The following is a 23202-nucleotide window of genomic DNA, read 5'->3' as shown; positions in this document are numbered from 1 at the left end:
TCTTCTCGCCCCTTCATCCACATATATACATGATTTCATCCTCCCCAGCTGAAAACTAGCTGCCTCACACTCTACTACCGTCAACCAAAGCCATGAGGGGTTTCCCGCTGGCCGGCGTGCTGGTGGCGCTGCTGCTCGCCGCCGGGGAGCTGCATTGCGCGGCAACAGCGGCACCAGCACCACCAGCAAAGGCATCGGCGCCACCGCCGCAACACCCAGGAGCGCCACCACAGCACGCACCACCATCGCCTCCGCGGCGACACCGACCATCACATGGACAAGCCCCGCCGGTTCCCAGGAAGCAGGACCCTCCATCATCACCACCGCCACCGCCGCCGAAGCAGGACCCTCCGCCTCCATCGCCGCCGCCGCCTCAGCAGCAGCAGGACCCTCCATCGCCACCGCCACAGCAGATCATACCACCAATACAGGTCGTGCCACCAATTCAGGACCCCGACGCGGCGGCACCAGCACAGCCACCCAGGGGCGGCAACCGCTCCGCGGTCTGCACCACCCTCCTCGTGTTCGGGGACTCGACGGTGGACCCAGGCAACAACAACCGCCTGCGGACGACAGCCAAGGCCAACTTCCCGCCCTACGGCATCAACTTCTACGGCCGCAGGCCCACCGGCCGCTTCACCAACGGCAGGCTGGCCACTGATATGCTGGGTAACAGTTACATATTTCTTCCTCTGTCTCCTTTTGCTGCTGTTGTTTCAGGATACCTGACTTGGCAGAGTTGCGGCGGTTTTGCAGCGGACAAGCTCGGTATAATGAGGACCATCCCGGGCTTCCTTGACCCGACGCTCAAGCTGGGGCAGCTCAGGAAGGGGGTGAGCTTCGCGTCGGCGGGCTCTGGATACGACGATATCACTGCCAACACATTAGTACGTCGTCAGCATCAACTGTTAATATTTTCAGCCATATCACTGCATGAAAATGTATCTGTTTGATAGCAATCTTAGTGAATGAATCATTAAAGCACAAAGTTCATATGTGTGGTTCATTCAGATGATAAAAAAAAACCTGCCTCCTAGTAGAGTTAAACTCATAAAATAGGCATGACTGGTCATGCAACAAGGTTGACCTAAACAGGACCCAAAATGATTCAGTACTTGTTCGATTCACTTCACTGGCAAATAAAACTTTCCTGTAGGACAAAAAAAAGTAATGCTGTTGAAGAAATCTAAATGAAATTTAGATACTCATTCATGAATTGTGCTGTGGTAGCTATTAGCTAAGCTTCTTACTTGCAGAGCGCGCTGCCATTCCGGAGACAACTGTGGCACTTCTGGCGTTACAAGCAACTGATCCGAGCCCTGCTCGGACTGAGAAGAGCAGAGCGAATTGTTAACAGGGCTACCTTCATCATAAGTGCTGGTACAAATGACATGCTCCTAAACTACATCGCGTCAAACCGATCAGCTGGCCCCATCGCCATGCTGCGGTACGAGAACCACCTGATAGCACGCCTCGGCAACTATACCCAGGTAAGCATGAATCTATGGACCAAACTACCTGGCATCAATCATGCACATGTATGTGTTGGGATTTTTGTGATCAATGCTGGATGTATCATAATGCAGGTGATGAGGATGCTTGGAGCGAGAAGGTTTGTGTTCGTCGGGCTACCCCCGATCGGCTGTCTACCGATCGCAAGAACATTGCTCGGAAGGGATCCAGATGGATGCGACAGCGACCTAAACCAGCTGGCGGCTTCCTTCAACTCGAGACTGGTTCAGCTGTCGAATTTCGTCAACTACCAGCCCCGAATGAAGAGCGCCTACATAGATACCTACACAATCATACGGGCGGCAACAGACAACCCTCAGAATTACGGTAACGCCACTTGAGATCTCTTCTAAACATTAGCGTGCATGATTAGAAAGTTCTTGAGCATGGTTAACAGATGTGCTGCTTTTGCGGAATGAATGAAATGTAGGGCTGACGGAGGTGTCAAGAGGGTGCTGCGGGTCGGGGATGATCGAGGTTGGCCAGACATGCAGAGGGCGAAGGACATGCCCGGACCCAAGCAAGTATATGTACTGGGATGCTGTCCATCCAACAGAGACAACAAACCAGCTTATCACAAGCCTGATGCTGGACTCCATTGCCGGAATCTACAGCTAGACTCTCAAAGCTCCACAGCGAGACCATTTCTGTTCTCTTTCTTTCTTTTACACCAGTGTCATGTGCTATACTCAACTGTACTGCAGGTGCATGTGCTACTGCAGTTCAGTTGAGTTGTAAAACTAGAACGTGTTACTGTAACCTTTGCAACTGAAGAAAAAGACACAGAATAACTACGGTGGATCAGCATGGGCAAATTACAGGGCAGGTCGATTCCTTACCGTGGTTCTTGCGGGGCTGTTCCCCATGAAGGAGAGGTCTAATACCGGAATCTACAGCTAGGCACCGAAGCTCAAGAGGATCCTGTGTGGATCAAGCCAAAGTGTTTAAGGCTACTTTTTACACCAGTGCCATGTGCTTTATTCAAACTCTGCTGCAGTTTAGTTGAGTACTAAGTAAGACTACAGTGAAGTTGTTAAAAAGAAACAGATTAATCATGTCGATCAGCATGAACAGATTAATTCACTAAGGGGGGTCAATTCCTTACCGTCAGGCCTTGCCGCTGTAACCCAGGGAGGAGAGGTCTATGCACAGCACCAAGGGTAGGAATATGATCCTGCTATGAAATCACAAATCTTAATCAGGTCGATGTTGTGACTTGCACTTTTCTTCGCAACATCAAAATACAGGGACATCACAATTACCAGTACAAAATAGGCAACTACTAGAAGCAGTATGAGATGGCAGCAGACAACAGGTATGAGGACTCATGGCTGATACACATCTTCTACTATCTCCAACCTGGAAATTAAACAACCTGCAGAGCCGTAGATAGATAGACAGATCGATACTGTAGATAACAGTTGTTGACAGTTTAACTAACACTGCTTCTCATGATTCATTCAGAAGAGCACATCACTTGATAATCCCAGAATATTGCCATCAGAACAGCATCCAAAACTCCATACCAACAAAGTTTAATAGGCTGGCCAGTTACACGACGCCACCACCGACACAGAACACGATCCATCCATCCATAAACCCAAAGAGACCAGGCCTTCCTTCCTGCTGAAGCCTTTTTCACTACTACTAATAGCGCATTCCAGGATAATGAAGCGAACCTACTACTGCTACCCACTGCCTCCCAAAATCTATGTCCACGGCCAGAGAGAGCCGGCCCGATCCGCCGCTCACTTCTTACGCTCCTGCTTCTTCGGCGGCACGCTCACGAGCTCGTACTCGATCTCCGACATGTTGTTGTCCTCGTTCACCTTGAAGTCAGCGGGCTCCTCGACCACCTCGATCAGGCCCCACTTGTCCACCGCCAGCCTCATCGTGTCCTTGAACATGTCGATCCTGGCGTTGCGGAAGATCACCGTGTTGCCTGGCTTCAGCATCTCAACTGTTGACAAGGAAATGCCACTTGTTAGATGAGTTGTCATGTGCTGCAACTTGTACACAGCACATAAATGTACACAAAATGTTATCCGTTCAAAATCAGATAAATAAACCATTAAAATGTGATGAACTAAACTGACTTTGGTTACTTATTAGAAATCTGCAGCAGTCATTATACATAGTGAAAACAGATTATGTAGTATGGTTTCTATCAGGAAGTGAAAGCGTAAATCACACATCGTCCCACCAGTTTCAATAATCAGCTTACGGGCATCCTCTATTTCCTACCACATGTGACAGATCATTTGCACAAAAGGCAACCTAACTCGGAACAAGAAGAAATTTGATGATGTGCACAAAAGGCAATCTAACTCGGAACAAGAAGAAATTTGCCCCATGCATGTCCCTCTACAGCATGCACAACAATTTTACAGATGTTTCAACAGGGCAGACAAATCCATCTGGGTTTGGCATATCAGCACATACAGCATGATAGACTCATCCTAACTACTGTGGTAGTAGCACATGGTCATAAGACAGATGTAACAGACAATAGAATGCTGCTAAGGCCCATATGGTAATTGCAAGCAAGTGGATTTGTGTCATTCATCTCCCACCCTGGTTACCCATCATAGATGTGAGTTTTACTCCGTCCGTAAAGAAATATAAAAGCGTTAGATCACTACTAACATTTCTTTACAGAGGGAGTACTTCAGTTAAGCATGCACACAAGTTTTATGTACTCAGAAATTCGAATTTCATGCATGACCCTTCAAATCATACATAAGCAAGTTAGTTTATCAGGTATTTTCCCTGATGCATGCCAACCCATATTCCATAGAGAAACCTATGCATTCTGACCAACATTAGTATACCAGAAAATCAAATGACGATGATTACGCCAATGGTAACTGTAACAGAGTCCCAACATTTGATGAATAAATAAGCGTGCAGTGTTAACAACAATACACGCTACATACCCCTTGAAATCATGTATAGGCAGGCAATTTCAAATATTTCTCCCCCAATGCAGGACCAATGATACCATGGTAACTGAAACTGATTCCGCGACAGTTGAAGAATAAAGAAGCACGTAATGCAAGCAAGAATGTAGCTTGGCTACATGCCTATTGAAATTATCATGTATACACAAGCTGATTTCAAACATTTATCACCCAAAATGTAGGACCCAAGACATCACTGCCAACTTTAGTGTAACACTCATCCTAATCAGTGTGGCAGTAGCACATTCTCATAAGAATGGAACAGAAAATAGAATGCTGCTAAGACCCACAGCAATTGCAAACAAGTGACTTTGCATACCCCCATTGGTTACCCATCACAAATGCTTCGTTTTACTTCAGTTGAGCATACATGCAACTTTTATGTTCTACAACTTGCAATTTTGTCCATGGCCCTTCAATCATACATAAGCACCTCAATTTCTGAGATATTTTCCCTAATGCAAGGCTAACCCATATTGCACAGGCAAAACTATGCATTCTGACCAACATTAGTACTATAACAGAAAATCGAATGCTAATGATTACACCAAAGGTAACTGCAGCTGAATCCCCAACAGTTGATGAATAAAGAAGCATGCACTGTTAACAACAATTTCAGGCAATTTCAAAGATTTCTCCCCAAATACAGGACTCAATACATCACTAGCAACATTAGTGTAACATAAAATCAAGCGATGATAGCATGGTAACTGCAACTGATATACAAGCAACAATGTAGCTAGGCTACATGTCCCTTGAAATCATAATGTACAACACAAAAGTTGATTTCAAAGGTTTCTCCCAAAATGCAGGACCTGAGACATCACTGCCAACATTAGTGTAACAGAAAATCAAAAAATGGCTGCACCCATGGTAAGCAGCTGCAAGCAATTGTCTGTCCTCAAACAGTCGATGGATCAAAAAGCATGTAAACAACATAAACAACAATGCAGCATGCCCCCCAGATGTGAGTTTTACTCCAGTTAAGCATACACCCAGTTTTATGCTCTAACTTGCAATTTTGTGCATGGACATCCAAATCATAAGTGCACAAGTCAGTCGATTTTACAGATAGTTTCCCTGATGCAGGCTAACCCGTATTCCACAGGGAAACATATGCGTTCATACCAATAGTCTACCAGAAAAACAAAATATGATGGGTATACATACACATGGCTACTGCAACTGATTACCCAACGATTCATGAATAAATAAGCACACACACAGCTTAAACAACAATGTAGGCTACATGTCCCTTGAAAATCGGCATGTACCTACAAGCCAAATTTAAAGCCTTGTACTGCAATGCAGGACCCAAATAACATCACACAAGGTAACTGCAACTGATTCCTGAGCAGTCGAGAACAAACAAGCATGTATTGTAAGCACCAATTTGTAACTAGGCTACATGTCCCATGAAAATCAACATGCACATACAAGCTGATTTGAATGCTTCCTCCCCCCACAATGCCATCGCTGTCAACATCGGTGAATCAGAAAACGAAATGATGACTGCACCCATGGTAAGTAACTGCAAGCAGTATTCTGTCCCCAAAGAGTCAATGGATGAACATGGACATCAATGCAGGTAGATGAAACTGCTCAATCGAACAGGACAGAAGGCACAAGAGCAAGTAGATCTACACAAATCATCTACAAATGTATACTAGGGGAGGGCGTTGTCAGCAAACAGCACGGGGCGAATCCATCCATGGGTCCAACAAACACAAGGGCAGAGGCAAGGTACATTATTCATCCACACATGGAGCAAGCAAAGCAAGGCAGAGCGGATGAGATGGGGCGGAGGGGAAGCTCACTCTGGCCGTTGCGGGCGGTGAAGAGGACGGTGGCGGTGGGGTCTCCGACGAGGCACTCGGCGACGCGGGTGCGGGCGGCGGGCTTGTCGAGGACGGTGCGGGCGGAGAGGACGCGCGCGGTGAGGTTGTGGCCGTGCGTCTGCGGCAGCAGCTTGTCGATGGTGGTGAAGACGGGCTTGCGCAGCACCACGGCGGGCTGCGCGGGGGAGGGGGAGGGGGAGGGGGCGGGGGCGAGGCCGCCGCGGGTGGCGGTGGGGCGGGGCTTCGCCGTCGACATCTCGCCGGAACCCTAAACCCTAGAGAGCGAGCGGCGGAGGGGGGGAGATTCCGGTGGTGGGGGTGGCGGTTACTTGTGGGAAGAGGAAGAGGAAGAGGGAGGCGAATGTGGTGGGATGGGGATGGAGATGGTTTGGCCCATGTATGTATAAAAGAGCAAGAGGGACGGGCTCGTATATGGGTCGCTGGACACGCCGGCCCAGGTTGAAGTGTCTGTGAGCGGACCAACACGCTCCTACTGGACTGGGCTCGTGGTGGGATGTTGCATGTACCCGGCCTCTGCATTGCAGGGATGCACAATTCAAGATGTGTGTGGGCACTAGTTAATGTGAGGAGCTAGCTCAGAGCCTGGTGTCGAACACGGAACCCAGCGCCAAGCAGTGGCTCTTCACCTTCATCCAGTCACTTGATCATGATCAGTTCGTTTTGTTGGCCGTCACACTTTGGGCGATATGGACTGCACGCCGAAAGGCTATACATGAAGGAGTTTTCCAATCGCCACAAGCAACTAATTTGTTCGTCAGGCGATTCATTGACGAACTCAATATGATTACCACGAGAAGCCCGACGACGACAAGTGCAGTTCTAGCTAGGAGGCAGCCACAGGCGTTCAGGCCCAAGGCACCCCCTGTTGGTTTCGCCAAGACCCATGTAGATGCTGGAGTGAGAGCAAGAAAGGGGGGATCGGCAGCGGCAGTATGCAGGGATGGGCAAGGAAATTATCTTGGCAGTTCAGCATTGGTGGTAGCTGGCCTAGAGGACCCAACAATTCTGGAAGCAATCGCTTGCCGTGAGGCATTGGCGCTGGCAGAAGACCTTAACATACACAACTTTGTCATTGCATCCGACTCCAAACAAACGGTGGCTGATATTTCATGTGGAGGCAAAGGAAGGAGTGGTTCTATCATACAGGAGATAAAGAGTAGAGCTTTTATGTTTCAATGTAATTTTTGTTTTGAAGGTCGTGTGGCTAATGCCGACGCACACAAACTTGCCAAATACTCGCTTAGTCTTGGTCCGGGGCGCCATCTATGGTTAGGCCAACCCCATGATCCGAGTTGTATCCCACCCAGTGGTCTTTGATGAATAAAATTTGGCTTTCCCCTAAAAAAAACAAGACAGACATGCACACAGGACACGCGGCAAAAAGCAAAGTTATATAAGACAAACAAGCTATGCATAAGCCATGAAAACAATTGAAGCAATCAAATCCGTGATCAAAAACGTACAATTATGACCCGCCCCCGAGACACGAAGGGGAGAGGGATTCCGGTGGCGGTTACTTGAAGAAGGCTTGCAGCGATGGGATGGGATGGGATGGGATGGGGATATCTCTCCCTTCTTGTATCAAAAAGAGGAGGAGGAAGAGGGAGGCGAATGGACAGTTCATATACATGCCCAAATGTTTGCGGCATAGGAAGGCTCGTGCGGATGCTTGACGTGGCCTTGCTCGGGTTGAAGTGTCTGCGCAAAATACACGCCAAGTGGATTGGACTGGACTGGACTGGGTTGTGCCACGGTGTAACCGGGGCGAATCCGAAAAGGTCGACCCATTCTCTCAGCATTAACCAAATCGTCCAAAATCTAGCCCGATTGATTGTGGGGCCTCCTATTCAGCGCATAGGGCGTTGGGTGACCCTGTTTTGTTCGCAATTTCAAAAAATGCTTCTGTTTTCCATTTTTTAACTAAAAACTGTTTGCGATCTCAAAAAATGTTTGTATTTTTCGTAATTTGTTTGTTTTTTAGAAACATTTTTGAAAATTGTTCGCGTTTTGGAATCTGTTTTGAGTTTGCAATTTTTGTTCGTGTTTCATTTTTAAATTAGAATTATAAAACATCTTCACTTTTCCAAAAAATTGGAATACGAAAAAATGTGGTATTTCAAGAAATATTTTCAAAATGTTTTCAACGCTGCTATCTGTTCTTATAGATTTATGTACCTTTATGTTCAGTTGGTGGTGTGTTGCGCAGTGGCTAATGGCTCATGGTTGGAGTGTGCGGTTGTGGTATCGATTCATGGTACCCGTTGTTGATTTTTAGCTTTTTTTGTCGCGCGCGAAAGGAAATGAAACAACGAGAGGGGTGGTGGGCTGGCCTAGTCGTGCGTCAACCCTGTGCGTCGAGCTGTTGTATGACGCAAAATGCGTCACATAGGAGGTCCCTCTTTGGGAGCTCCTATTGGATGCGTTATGCGTCAAATTGGGGGCGCAACACATACAGGAGCTCCTGAAATAGGTCGGCCATTAGCGTGCGCCCGCTTTCGTAACTGTAGAGCAACGGAAAATAAGTTCAGAAAACAACCACTGTATACAGGAATTGAACCCCAGAACAGTCAGTTACAGATCCCCGTCGCTAACCAATGCACCGAACAGTTGCACGTTACTAATCCTTCAAGCCAGCGCTAAAAGAAAAGAACTAATCACAGCACTTGAAATGAACACCTGTTGAAAACTTTCAAACATTTTTCTTGCAAATTGTAAAAATAAATAAAATGCAAGTAATCTTTCAAAATCTTAACATTTTCTGAAAGATGCAAACAAATTATGAAATTTCAATTTTTTACGAAAAAGACATATTTTTTTAAAAAAATAACGTTTTCTGGAATATCAAATTTTGAATATTTTTTAACAACTCGAATTAACTGCAAAATATCGAAAACAAATCGACAAGTGTGAACAATTTTTGAAGGAAATGAACATTTTTTGAAACTACGAAAAAAATTAAAAATTATGATTTTTTTAAGTTCTAACAATTTTAAAATTCTGAAGAAATTAGGAAATCTCTGAACAATTTTTTGAAACAACGAACACTTTTAGAAAATCTCGCACATTTTTTGAGTTTGGCAACAAAATTCTAAAAACAGGAAAATTATTTTAAATTTGTAAAAATGAAACCAGAACATTTTTCAATTTGTGAACAAATTTGGAAAAAAGGAACAGTTTTAAAATTTCTGAACAATTTTTTAAAACAAGATTTGTTTTGAAAATCCTGAACATTTTTTGAATTCTTGAACAAATTTAGAAAAAAGGAACATTTCAACTTCTGAACAATTTTGAAAAGTTTGAAAACCACATTTGAAGCTTTCAAAGGTGGGTTTGTTTATACGTACTAGCTAGGTTTAATAATAATCACCTAGTGCCGTCCTGGGTAAGGTTCAAAGGTGCTCCGTCCATCTCTTTGACTGAATTCATATATCCACAGTCGATTGGTCGTGCTCTATAGCTAGCTTTACATCATCCAGGCTATAAATAAATCTCGCCGCAGTGCAAACTACAACTCCACACAGCTAGCCATGGCCAGCAGCATGAAGCTATCTAGTCTGCCTATCCTCCTGGTCCTCATCAGATGCCTCAGCCTTCAAAGCCCGGCCACCGGCAGCCAGGACCAAGAAAGCTTCCTCTACACCGGCTTCGCCGGCAGCAACCTCACCCTTGACGGCGCGGCCACCATCACGCCGGCCGGCCTCGTCAAGCTCACCAACGAGACGTTCCGGATCAAGGGCCACGCGTTCCACCCGGCGCCGGTGCGCTTCCGCGAGGCCCCCAACGGCACGGTGCGGTCCTTCTCCATCTCCTTCGTGTTCGGCATCCTCTCCTCATTCGGCGACATACGGGGCCATGGCTTCGCCTTCTTCATCGCCCTGAGCACCGACCTCTCCGCCGCCTTTCCCATCCAGTTCCTGGGCCTTATCAATGCCACTAATAATGGAAGCACGAGCAACCACCTCTTCGCCGTCGAGCTCGACACCATCCAAAACACCGAGTTCGGGGACATCGACAACAACCATGTCGGCGTCGACATCAACAGCCTCAACTCGGTGAAATCCAACACCGCCGGCTTCTACAATGATGAGCTTTTTTACGGTACCCTATACTGCTGAAGCAGGATGGACCAGTATAACTAAATCTGACCATTGAATTCTTGAGGGTAGAATAGGCATCAAAATTAAGGGCGACATGTTTTATTTTTGCCATGGGCCTAGGTTTCAGCCCATTTTGTACGCACACGGCACACCCAGTCATTCGCCTCCTTCTCCCTGCCGCCGCCGCCAGTCGCCGCCGCTCGCCTCCTTCTCCCTGCCGTGGGCGCCGCCGGCAGTCGCTGCCACTCTCCCACGCACAGCCCTGCTCCTGTGGCCGCGCCACTCTCCCACGCACAACCGTGGCTACATCGTGGGCTGAGTGATGTGCAAAAGGCTGATGTCATTGAGTATGGAATTGGTGGCCTTCGAACACATCAAATAATGGAAGTAATGGAGAAGGATAGTGGTGGTTTCAGCAAGGTAGGCTTTATACCTCGGGACCTGTATAATTTTGTTGCCAAGTATAAGAAGGAAAGGATAGAAGGCCGTGATGCCGAATTTGTGCTCCGTTATATGGCAGCCCGAAAGGACATGGATGGCGAATTTTTTTACAAGTACACAACTGATAGTGAAGGGCATCTGCTGAACATCTTTTGGGCAGACGCACAGTCTCGGATTGACTACGATGCCTTTGGTGGCGTCGTGATCTTTGATAGCACTTACCGTGTGAACAAATACAACCCGCCGTTTGTCCCCTTCATAGGAGTGAATCACCATCGCAGCACGACCGTGTTTGGCTTCGGTATTGTCTCAGCTGAGACCGAGGCATCTTTTGTGTGGTTGCTTGAAGCATTTTTGGAGTCAACGCAGCAGAAACATCCTAGATTAGTTATCACAGATGGTGACCATGCAATGGCGAAGGCAATAGCGGCGGTTTTTCCCAATACAGATCACCGGTTGTGCAGCTGGCACATCGAGCAAAACATGATACGACACCTACGGAAGCAAAAGCTCAAGGATTTTAGGAAATTTGTTTATCACATTTGGGATGTCGATGAGTTTGAGAGACGTTGGGTTGAGTTTATGGTGGATTATGATATCTCTGAAAAAGATGCTTGGATTATGACGATGTACGGGCTAAGGAAGAAGTGGTCTAGGGCCTATACGAAAGGTAGATATTTCCTTGGCATGCAGAGCAATCAGCGTAGCGAAAGCCTAAACTCTAGGCTTCATAAGAATCTGGATAGGAGAATGTCACTTGTTGATTTGCTAGAGCACTCAGATCACTGTTTATCGCGTATCCGCAAGAATGAGGCCGAGTTGGATGCTATAGCTTCATTGACAGTACCTTTTACTGAATTAACAGCTGATCCACTTGAGAGAAGTGCTGCTCTTATTTATACTCCAGTGATGTTCAAGAAGGTAAAACATCAAATCATGCAGTTGTCAAAATGGGAAGTAGCAGAAGTGACCAAGAATGATGCTTTTATTCTGTATACAGTAGCTCACAAAGAGAGTAGGCATGTGACGTATGATGTGAGGTTTGTCATGGCAGGCCCGTTGCTTCAGAGCTTGAATTGCCGTTGTCTGAAGATGGAATCGGAGGAGATCCCGTGCGCTCACATTTTTTCTGTTCTAAAATACCTTGGCTTAGTCAGCATTCCTAGGTGTTGTGTCTCAACAAGATGGACGATAGTAGGCAAGTCCGCATTTGACTCGGAGAGGAATGGTAATATGCATGAATGGTCTGAGCGGATGGATCGTTACCATGAACTCCGGAACATTTGTAGTCTGTATTTATTCAAAGCTTCAAACAGCCAGGAGACGTCACAGAAGGTGGTGGATTTTCTCAAGGGTATTATAGCTGAAGGCGGCGAAGATGGTGGGGAAAATGAGGCGGCATCACTGGGCCCTCTTCCAGCATATTTTTCAGGGTCAAGCCAAGCATGTCCAGGAAATGTCCGGAATCCAAAAATAATTAAACCGAAAGGTGCTCCATCCAAGACATCCAACAAGAGGTGGAAGCCGTTTAACGAGATTTGGAATGAAAACAATGTTCCGAAGAAGTGAATTTTATTTTTATAATGCCTGACTTTTATAATGCCAGACTTATATGAATTGATTTGTTTAGTGGTGGTGCCGCTCATGTACTCGTCTACTCATGCTATTGATGCATCTCCTGAAACCATTATTTTGTTGCGTTGTGTGGCAGAAGATTTATTGTGTTGGTGTTTCCTGAATGATTTATCTTATCGCATGAAGGTCATTTTATTGGGATTAGGAAGTGCATAGTAAGCGTGTTCATATGATCTCGCGAGTCAATTTCTAATTTCTTGGGTGAGTTATATATTCTGTTCTTGAGCTGAAAAGTTGGCTATGGCGGTATCTGGACGGATGGTTGCATGAAAAGGCCTACTAATGGTGCACCTAATTTGGCCATTAATGGCGCATTAGTGTGCGCCATTAGTATATTTTACTAATGGCGTACCACAGGTGCGCCATTAGTATATACAACAGTGCGCCATTAATATGCCTCCTAAGGGACCATGTATACCCAGGTGCTTTGGCATACTAATGGCGCACAATAACAAGATGCGCCATTAGTAACTTCGGCATACTAATGGCGCACTGTTTAATGATGCGCCATTAGTATCCTTTGGCATACTAATGGCGCACTGTGATGTGATGCGCCATTAGTATGAATATTAGGTTTTTTTATTTTTTAATTTTCTGTTTTTTGCACAGGTTACAAAATGTATAATTGGACAAAATATAGACAGCACACATCAACAACAGATTCATCGAATACAATAGAAGATTAGTCTCTGAATACAATTCATCATATTAGTCTCCGAATACAATTCATCATATTAGTCTCCGAATTAAAAAGACCGAACAAAGATAGAACATTATATTACAAGTCTCGAGACCGCGAGTAGCGAGTTTGTCTTCACATTACAAGTCGATATCGATCATCTAAACTACCATCACATAGAAGAGAGCTGCGGTCATCACGATGAGCATCATCACGATGAAACTCGTCTTCATCCGGTTCCTCCAACGCTCCCTCCCCTCTCCCGCTAGATAGCGGGCGTATCTAGAAAAAGTCCTAAACTAAACCTATACTAAACTATCTAGTTCTTCATCTTCTGCTTCTTTCTTCCAGTTCATCAACCTGCAAAACAAGAAACAACAAACATGAAAAACTTGATCAAGGTTTAAATGTAGCATTCCCCTTAGCAAAATGCCTTTGATGTAGGAGCTAGCACTTACGAGTTTGGAAACATTAGTCAAACCCCAATCAGATTAAGTTGATCAAAGAAACAGTAGAAGAGAGCCAACACTGCATAAATGGAGCCAATAACCCAAAAGACAGAAGTAGAGTATAGATCAAAGCCAAACCCAAAGATCAACTCAAACTAGAACTAACTCCATGATTAGGGGATCCCTCAATTAAGCTTGGGTTAGTTTTCAGATGAAATCCAACAAACCCACTACTAATCAACTAGCCCAGAGGTAGGGTTTGAAGTAGGGATTGTCCTCAGGCAGCCTAGTAGTACTAGGACTATTGCATCATTGGATCAAGTAGTGCAACATCTTTAAGTAACGATGAGAGCCTCAGGACACCATCATTGGCATGGCAAGATTAAGGAGCACCTGTTCTTATCAGTGAGAGTAGGAGAGAAAGAAAGAAAGTGAAGAGACCAGTGCAGCATCTGTTCAAATCAGATTTAAGAGAGAGGGAACTGGCAAGGAAAGATATAGTCCATAACCTGCAAGAAGAAATAGGCCATTGATAGCACATTTACTAAACATCTGCTATAAGCAGAACACATACACCCACTTACACATGGGTACTATTCTGTATATAGGTACACAAGCACAACACATGCACCTGGTATAGATAGGAGTATAAGCATGCATCTAAATTATCTGAAACATATGAAATAGCTAATGCAAAGAAAGAATTATCACTACATGCAACCGTCAGGACTATGTCCTGTACAATATACAACTAAACCACCAGTAGATGATGTACTAAACCATACAAGAAATACCAATACATGGTATTTAGATAAAGACTAGTATATATCAAAACACAGATACCAGCTTGAAAGAGAAACTATAATTTTATACCACTACAGGAGCAAATCATGAAGTACACAGAGTAATTGCAGTAAAGAGATGAATCAGTATATGTTGATCAATAAGAGAGTTACGGCTATATACAAATGAAGGACTATATCCTTTATAAGATAACAAAGAAACAGTAGCACTTATGCATATGAACAAACAGAACCAGCAGCCAACCAATAAAGAAACTAGCATGTGCTATATGACAGGAACAATAACATCTATAAGACCAAGATAATTGAAATGATAGGCCAACATTAGGGTCATGCAATCATTCGATCCCATCATTGCAGCACTAGTTGAGCAACAAATCAAATATAACAGTAGTTCCATTGGTTCAACCAACAAGTTAACAAAAGTTTACTTCCCACTACTAATTTTGCAACTCGTGATAATAAAGAAAACAGAGCACAAATAAATAGGAATGATCTTTTCCATGACACAAGCACAAACAAAATCACCCATACGCATGAAACAGAGCAAGGTACTAATATAGCAGCACAAGAGCGGGAGCTACAGGTAGGAGACGGATTCACAGGAGAGGAGGTTGGTCGATGCCGCACACGACCACGTCGCCGTCACGCGGTGGATGTTGTAGTCGAGTTGGACCATGTGCGGGGTGTCGTCGTGGCGGTGGATGACCTGGTTGTCGTCATCGTCCACGGAGGATGCCTGCTGCTCCGAATCTAACAAACAAGTAAGTGCTAGTGTCGTTGATCTAGTACAGAAATTAAGCAAGCTAGTATAGGAGACACGCATGCTGCTGCTAGTATCTACAGAAATAAATCAAGCTGCATGTGTGTGCTTGAGCTAGCTTAGTACGTACAGTCCATGGTTGGGCTCCAAAACTAATAGAGCATGCTAGCGTCAACAGAATCAATCACAAGGTTATTTTGTTGTTGTTGCTAGCAGTGCTAGCTGTATGTATTGATCCATCCATCCATGACCTAACTAATGTTGTTGTATCTCTAGACTAAGTGCAGCAACACAAGAAGGACTAAAACTACAGAGCACATGTGTACGTAACTACTATACTCATCCATGGCAAATTGTACCAAACCATCCATACATAGCCAGATTGCAATGGAGTGGATTTAACACAAGACATGAAAAATTGATGAGCCAAATGATTTTTAGTATTACTAACTTGAAAGGAAGCTCACTGTTTCCATCTTCTATCTATCCATGATTTTATTTTTCTGAAGCAAGCATCAAAAAGCACAATGACAATCGAATTTCACACAAAAACTGAACCAATACTTGCTGTTATGTAGTGTCCATGACAATTGCAATTCATGTCCACTCCAGATCAGATTTGCAAGGGCTAGAAAGAGAGGTTGTAGCTCACCATGTATGGGGGTAGGAGGTGGATGCAGGGGAGGGGTGGAGGGTGTCCTGCAGAAGAAGCTTCGCCATTAGAGCAACCTGCACAAAACAGAGGAAGGGGAGATGAATAAATCATGGTGAGGAAAAGGGCCTTCCACATGATTAGATCGGGAAGAGAAACAACAACAAAAATACCAAAAAAATCCCTTCCATGGCGTGCTGTACTAGGAGCAGCTCCTCTCTCCGCTAGGGTTTGGGGCGCTGGGAGGCTCCATGGTGCCGCTGCGTGGTGGCGGACAAGGGAATCCATCTCCATGGCGGCGTCCCGCCCCACGGAGGTGCGCCCCTCCTGCCGTCGTCGTCGGCACGCCCATGGCGACCTGCAGAGAAGGAAGAGAAGATGAGGTGAGGTGAGGAGGAGATGGTGGGCGAAGAAGGAGGGGGAGGGGCTTACCAGTGCTGGATCCGGTCACCTATGGCCTCGCCGTGGCCTGCCATGGCGGATCCCGGCGAACAAAAGGGGATGCAAAACCCTAGCCAGTGGGGGAGCCGCGGATCTGCATGGAGGTAAGCCAGATGCGGACCAAGGGGATCTCGCCGGCATGCTGCGCGCGGCCGGAGCTCGCCGGAACCGGGCGGCGTGGGTGACGACGGCGGCGAGGGAGAGAGGGGTTCGGGGGGAAGAGAGGAGGCGACGAGGGTTTGGGTGGGTTCGAGCGAGAGAGAGATGGATGGATGGATGGATGTCCAAAATATCTTGTTGCTGCCCACTTACTAATGGCGCACCAACTCTAAATGCGCCATTAGTAATCCAGGTTACTAATGGCGCACCTTCTGGTGATGCGCCATTAGTAGTTTTGCAAAAAAAAACATACTAATGGCACACTCCACAGTGCGCCATTACTAGTTTAAACTAGTAATGGCGCACGATGGAACAGTGCGCCATTAATTTTTGCAAAAAAAGGAATAAAAAATATAATAAGAAAAACAACATTAGTGGCGCACTTTCCGACAGGTGCGCCATTACTACTTACAACTAGTAATGGCGCACTGTGTCTGGATGCGACATTAGTTGTTTGGACAGGCGCACTAGTTCCAAAAAAATTGATACTAATGACGCACCCTGGGCCAGGTGCGCCATTAGTAGTTTCAGCTCTAATGGCGTATCAGAAGGTGGTGCGCCATTAGTATATACTAATGACGCACCGCTTGTCTGGTGCGCCATTAGTATCAATCCCATCTATAGCCATTTTTCTAGTAGTGGCACATGTATGCAAAGTATACACTGAAAAGGAGGCAATAGGTGAAAATCACAAAATGAATTACCGTTTTGGGCTACAGATAATAAAAAAAATTACAAGCAAAATATAAATAATGTCCATAATGGGATTCGAACCCGTGACCTTGAGGACATTACTAGACAACCTAACCAAATGAACAAATATTTTTTATGTAACTTTTCAGATATATAGTTATTTATGTCACTTCAGATAGTTCGCAATAAAAAAAATACTCCCTCCGTTCCTTGATATAAGGTGTATAGATCTTTTAGAAAAAGTTCAAAATATAAGGTGTCTTGCGTTGCCCCACTCGTTTGAATAATTTTTTTAGGGATTTGATTACATTTACTTATATTAGGCAAACTCCTCTATTTTATCATGTCAATTAGTCAGGTGTAATCTCGCCCAAAACTTGTGAAATTTTCACTCCACGTGCGTTCTTTAATTTTCGTGCCAAAAACTATACACCCTATATTTGGAAAATATTATAACTAGGGTCGCAAATTATTTTGTACAGATAATTGGAGTCACCTAATATCCTTCTGTACATCCTAAAAATTGGAAAAAGTTTGAGCTCATTTGGTTGAGTTGGAAAAGAAAATGCCTTTGAGACTTGGCCTCCGGCAGACCCGAACGGTCCTGATTGCACATGATGTACGTGATGACATGGATGAAATGACAACAAATTTTGCCAGCATGTGTGCATGCCCAATCTATCCCTCCACGCATGATTTGGACGAAAACGGACGCTGAACACACATTGCGTCATGTCCGGGCGGTGTTTTAGGGTTTTTTCACCGGGAAAACCCTAAAATATGCATCGAACGTCGGGAATCAACAAAAATTGGCATGCATTATTGCCATGGTGCTGTGAGGGTGTGGAAAAAGTTTGGGCTCATTTTTGGTTGAGTTAGAAAAGAAAATGTCTTTGAGACTTGACCTCCGGCAGACCTGAACGGTCCTGATTGCACATGATGTACGTGATGGCATGAATGAAATGACATCAAATTTTTCCAGCACGTGTGCATGCCCTATCTATACCCCCCACGTAAAATTTGGACGAAGTCGGACACCTAACGCACGTTGTGTCACGTCCGGACAGTGTTTTAGGGTTTTTTCACCGAGAAAACCCTAGAAAATGCATCAAACGTCGGGAATCAACGAAAATTGGCATGCATTCTTGCCATGGTGTCGTGAGGGTGTGGAAAAAGTTTGGGCTCATTTCGTTGAGTTGAAAAAATACATGATGGCATGCATAAAATGACACAAACTTTTGCCAGCATGTGCGCATGCCCATTCTATACCCCCACACAAGATTTGAACGAATTCGGACACCGATCGCACGTTGCGTCAGTCCAGACGGTGTTTATGGTTTTTCAGCCAAAAACCATTAAAAAAATACATCGAACGTCGGAAATCAACAAAAATTGGCATGCATGCTTGCGATGGTGCTGTGAGGGCGTGGAAAAAGATTGAGCTCATTTGATTAAGTTGGAAAAGAAAACGCCTTTCAAACTTCATCTCCGGCAGACCCGAACGGTCTTAGTTGCACATGATGTACGTGATGGCATTGCATGAAATGGCATCAAATTTTGCCCACCATGTGTGCACGCAAGTAACCTAGCAAGGTCTCAGCCTGCAAATCACACAACTGAACATATAAGTGGCTACGAAATTCAGGAACAAGTTTTAGCTTGATCTAAACTAAATAGAAGGCAGTCATGGGGTGCGATCCCTATTTTTGAATCATTTAGTCATGACAAAGTAGACAGACTCAACTGGAGAAACTTATAATTATAAAGCACGTACATGAGTATCAAGCACATGGTTTCGCACAGAATTTTAAGTTTGATCGGTTTCTAGTGACAGCAAGCATTGTTTGACCTGGAGGCCTCTTTGACTTGTAGGACAGAGAGCACTCATCCTCCTGTACTTGCAAGGTTTAGCAGATCCTGGACTGTAATTAATAAGTGTGAAGTTAAACAAGTGAATATCTCGGCCATGTGAACTGAATGTACAAGTCAACACCTTCTTGATCAGTACTAGCATGACAAAATACGCGTCGATTTGGGTATTTTTGAAGACCAGAGAGAAGAAATCTACCAAACACTCAAGTACATGCACGCTCTAACTGACGAATTCATTCGACGCTGTTCAGTACAATCACAGTTGCATCACAAGCTCAAACCTTAGACTGATATGTCAATAAGTACTCATACCAATCGCCAATTGTTGCAAATAGAATAAAACAAGAATTTTGGGACGAGGAAGTATATACTAACAGTCAGTATTTCTAATCAAGCAACCAATTTCAAAAAAAATAGATGGCAGGAAAAATATGTTCAAAATACTTAGTAATTGTCTACGGAAAAATAATCTTAATGATTGGCTTTCCATCTCAGGTACTCAACCATGTGGTGTACTACCATGAGCCACAACTCAGGCTACATATTAGTGTTGATCAATCCTAAAGTATTATTGTTGTTCAGATCAAAGATAAAAATAATTACTTGAAAACCCTCTTCTCATAAAAAGCACTGAAAACCAGAGTATGCACGATATCCCTCCAACAGGATTTTCTTGGTATGAAGATCAATTAATGACAGGAAAAAATGACACGGTGCAAACCTATATATAGAGGTACCTCATTTAGTATCACAAACAGGGAAGGCCCTGCTAATTACAATGTACATACATGGCCCCAAATTTCAGATGTGACATGAAGAAACTGCACGCACCCAAGACTGAAAACTACAGAAAAAACTTCAAAGAAGTCATGAAGAGACATTTTCCAAGTATGGAGTTTTCTTAGAGCAGAAACAAATGGAAGAAACATAGCAAGAGAGAGGCTCCAATGAACATCATTCTGTTTTCTACAGAATGCATTATATAGTATATCACAGATTCAAGAAATAACTATAGAAGATGGAGCTGAGCTGCTTCGTGATGCTTTTCGTCCATTTGCTGCTGGAGCCCGAGAGTGAGAAGGGAGGATAGCACATCCAAGAGCTGGAGCACGAAAAACTGATCATCAACAGATAATAAAATTCAGACACTAAAAAAGGTGTATGTATTTTGTGAGGAATGGTATTAGAGGTAGGCAAATACTGAACGACAACTATTCTAATTGGAAGTATTTTGCAAGAAATGGTACTGCATAATGGAAGTCGAACAACACCACCTCTGTTCTATAACTTCAGCAATAAGGTTTTTCTTTATTCAGAGATGTACATGTGAACTTGTACAATCAACGGCAAAATACATGTCGTAGTAGGTACAACTACTGCTCTAATAATCTCTCATACTACGTGCTCGTGCTATGAAATATATATTTCTCAGAAACTACTACTGGAATTAAGCAAATCACATCCAATTTCAGCCTAAGATTTGCAAGGAGGATTAGAAGGTATACCTAGAGCTTGGCACGAGCAGAGCCGGACTGTGAGAGTGCAATATTGAAATTGCCGATGCGGCCAACTGGGTTCGGGCGGCGCGTGCTGCCGGAGGGGAGGTCGGCCCAAAGCTCCGGCGTGGGCCTCGGCAGGGGAGCTCCATGGAGAAGACGAGGCGAGAGAAGTCGGGGGTGAGCGCCGGCCTGTCCCGGAGCGCGACGGGGTCCAGGGGAGCAACGGCGTCGGGGGACGGCGAGTCCTCCTCGAGCGCCTCAAATGGCAGGCCCTCGCCGGCGGCGGCCGGAAGGGGTGAGCGCAGGCCTGTCCCGGAGCGCGACGGGGTCCAGGGGAGCAGCGGCGTCGGGGGACGGCGAATCCTCCTCGAGCGCCTCAAATGGCAGGCCCTCGCCGGCGGCGGCCGGGAGCCTATTGAGCGCGGTGGAGAACGAAGGAGCGCCTCAAATGGCAGGCCCTCGCCGGCGGCGGCCGGAACCCTAGAGCGCGGTGGAGATCGGGGCCAAACGGTGGGGACGAAATCGGATTTTTTTAGGGGAGGGAACGAAATTGGATGGGGAGGGCGGGGTGGGCTAGTTGGACACGAGGGACGGATGGGCCTGTTCGACACGCGGCCGGGCTGATTACCTCTGTCGATTTTTTCTTCCCAAAATGCCCTCAGGACATCTATACTGAAGGACGGGAGCTCACCAGTGCATGGTCTACCGCTCGCGAGAACTGGAGCAGTATATGTCACCACACACCATACGATTTCACGAACTGACGGCCAGAATTTACCCCAGGGTACCATAAAAGAGCTCATGATGATAGTAGGGGCGATGGCATGCTCTCAAACATGTCCCTTATTGGCTCCGGGCCAATACAAGTTTGGGTGGAATACCATGGGGAGTCCACACAAATCAACGTGACCTTAGCACCCCTTGGTGTCACAAAACCAGTGAGGCCATTACTCTCAACCACCTATGACCTCTCACCGGTGCTCACAGACCAAGCCTACCTTGGCTTCTCATCTTCAACAGGTTTAAGCACAGGCCATCACTATGTGCTTGGTTGGAGCTTTGGAATGAACACCCCTGCTCCATTTATAGATACCACCAAACTACCCGGGCTACCTTACCTGGGCCCAAGACCTCAATCCAAACTCCTAGAGATAGTTCTGCCGATAGCTTCCGCGTTGTTTGTGTTAGCTGTCGGCATTCTATGTGTTATAATGGTGAGGAGACATATTAGGTATAAGGAGGTGCGTGAGGATTGGGAGGTTGAGTACGGCCCTCGCCGATTCTCTTACAAGGATCTGTTTCGTGCCACCAAGGGATTTAAGGACAAGAATTTGATCGGCGTAGGCGGGTTCGGAAGGGTGTACAAAGGGGTTCTTCCGACATCTAAATCGGAGGTTGCCGTAAAGAGGGTATCGTACGACTCGAAGCAGGGCGTAAAGGAATTCGTCGCTGAAGTCGTAAGCATTGGCCATCTTCAACACCGTAATATCGTGCAGTTAGTTGGATATTGCAGGCGGAAAGGTGAACTTCTCCTAGTATATGACTACATGGCAAATGGAAGCCTCGACAACCACTTGTATGGTCAAGAAGGAAATGCTACTTTAGGGTGGGGGCAAAGATTCCGGATTATCAAAGAGATCGCGATGGGTTTGCTCTACCTTCATGAAGAATGGGACAAAGTTGTCCTCCATCGGGATGTCAAGGCAAGCAACGTGCTTCTTGACAAACAGATGAATGGAAGACTAGGAGATTTCGGTCTCGCGAGGTTGTACGACCATGGTACCGACCCGCAGACCACACATGTTGTTGGCACAGTAGGATACCTAGCTCCAGAGCTGGTACTCAGAGGTAAAGCAACCACTCTCACCGATGTATTTGCCTTTGGCATCTTCATTCTTGAGGTTACCTGTGGGCAAATGCCTATCAAGGAGGACCCACAAGGCAACCAGGTCGTCCTGGTCGATTGGGTGCTTCAGAACTGGCACAAAGGATCACTTCTTGATGTAGTGGATGCCAATCTTCAAGGTAGCTATGACACCAGTGAGGCGTGCCTTGCGCTAAAACTAGGGCTCTTATGCTCGCACCCATTTCCCGAAGCAAGGCCCAGCATGCGGCAAGCTATGCAGTACCTTGACGGTGACATGCCACTCCCGAAGCTGCTGCCGGCGTACTTCAGCTTCCACATGTTGGCCCTGATGAAGAATGAAGGCCAAGTTGACTCGTCCACAATGTTGCCCTATCCTTCGCCGATGATGACGAGCTTTGGCTCAATATCAGACTTCTCGGTACATGGGAGGTGATATGTGCACACATGGCCGCCCTCAAGTTATGATGTTGGGTGTTTGTGCGTAGCATTTTTTTCTTTGACAAAGGGTGGGTTTATGTGTAGTACTCCCTCCGTTCCAGTTCCACAATGTAGTGCTTATAATTTTTTTTAAAAATCAAACTTTACAAACTTTGATCAAGTTTATACAAAAAATATATTTATATCTATAATATCAAATATATAAAATATGAAACTATGTCTTATGATGAATCTAATGATATATATTTGGCATACTAGATGTAAATATTTTTCTCCATAAACTTGCTCTAAATTTGTGAGGTTTGACTTTAAAAAAAATCTATATGCGTTGTGTTATTGAACAGAGGGAGCATATAGTTGTAAACATGATACTGGATGTATAT

At 45.3% G+C, this 23202-nt stretch overlaps 3 protein-coding genes across 4 annotated transcripts; 2 read left to right on the top strand and 1 right to left on the bottom strand.

The window, feature by feature from the left end:
• Positions 1–2339, top strand: LOC125519682 (GDSL esterase/lipase At5g45950-like). Of its 2 annotated transcripts, XM_048684413.1 has the most exons (5): positions 1–669; positions 757–887; positions 1257–1490; positions 1587–1839; positions 1943–2338. In XM_048684413.1, exons 1-5 carry the CDS (start codon positions 93–95, stop codon positions 2128–2130), a joined length of 1383 nt encoding a protein of 460 aa, XP_048540370.1. In that variant the 5' UTR covers positions 1–92; the 3' UTR covers positions 2131–2338. The 2 variants fall into 2 exon arrangements, with proteins under 2 accessions (XP_048540370.1, XP_048540369.1); XM_048684412.1 differs by having other exon boundaries at positions 1–887; positions 1943–2339.
• Positions 2340–2936: 597 nt separating this feature from the next.
• On the bottom strand, positions 2937–6686 carry LOC125519686 (uncharacterized protein At4g28440-like). The gene is made up of 2 exons (XM_048684416.1): positions 6290–6686; positions 2937–3472 (listed from the first exon to the last, which is right to left on the bottom strand). Exons 1-2 carry the CDS (start codon positions 6564–6566, stop codon positions 3261–3263), a joined length of 489 nt encoding a protein of 162 aa, XP_048540373.1. The 5' UTR covers positions 6567–6686; the 3' UTR covers positions 2937–3260.
• On the top strand, positions 3481–22814 carry LOC125519681 (L-type lectin-domain containing receptor kinase SIT2-like). Its single transcript, XM_048684411.1, has 3 exons — positions 3481–5365; positions 9885–10418; positions 21329–22814. Exons 1-3 carry the CDS (start codon positions 5331–5333, stop codon positions 22812–22814), a joined length of 2055 nt encoding a protein of 684 aa, XP_048540368.1. The 5' UTR covers positions 3481–5330.
• The last annotated feature ends 388 nt before the right edge of the window (positions 22815–23202 follow it).

This window comes from Triticum urartu, chromosome 7 (genome assembly GCF_003073215.2).
Source record: "Triticum urartu cultivar G1812 chromosome 7, Tu2.1, whole genome shotgun sequence".
Classification (NCBI taxonomy): Eukaryota; Viridiplantae; Streptophyta; class Magnoliopsida; order Poales; family Poaceae; genus Triticum; species Triticum urartu.
This window is presented reverse-complemented; position numbering and strand designations above follow the sequence as displayed.

Excerpts from the sequence above, each read along its gene's own strand:
- LOC125519682 (XM_048684412.1), top strand. The coding sequence starts at position 93 with ATGAGGGGTTTCCCGCTGGCCGGCGTGCTGGTGGCGCTGCTGCTCGCC. Across the intron at positions 888-1,256 it reads ATATCACTGCCAACACATTA|AGCGCGCTGCCATTCCGGAG; the intron begins GTACGTCGTCAG and ends TCTTACTTGCAG. Across the intron at positions 1,840-1,942 it reads AGACAACCCTCAGAATTACG|GGCTGACGGAGGTGTCAAGA; the intron begins GTAACGCCACTT and ends AATGAAATGTAG.
- LOC125519681 (XM_048684411.1), top strand. The coding sequence starts at position 5,331 with ATGGCTGCACCCATGGTAAGCAGCTGCAAGCAATT. Across the intron at positions 5,366-9,884 it reads GTAAGCAGCTGCAAGCAATT|TCTGCCTATCCTCCTGGTCC; the intron begins GTCTGTCCTCAA and ends GAAGCTATCTAG. Across the intron at positions 10,419-21,328 it reads GCCGGCTTCTACAATGATGA|GGGCGATGGCATGCTCTCAA; the intron begins GCTTTTTTACGG and ends TGATGATAGTAG.
- LOC125519686 (XM_048684416.1), bottom strand. The coding sequence starts at position 6,566 with ATGTCGACGGCGAAGCCCCGCCCCACCGCCACCCGCGGCGGCCTCGCC. Across the intron at positions 3,473-6,289 it reads CACCGCCCGCAACGGCCAGA|TTGAGATGCTGAAGCCAGGC; the intron begins GTGAGCTTCCCC and ends CCTTGTCAACAG.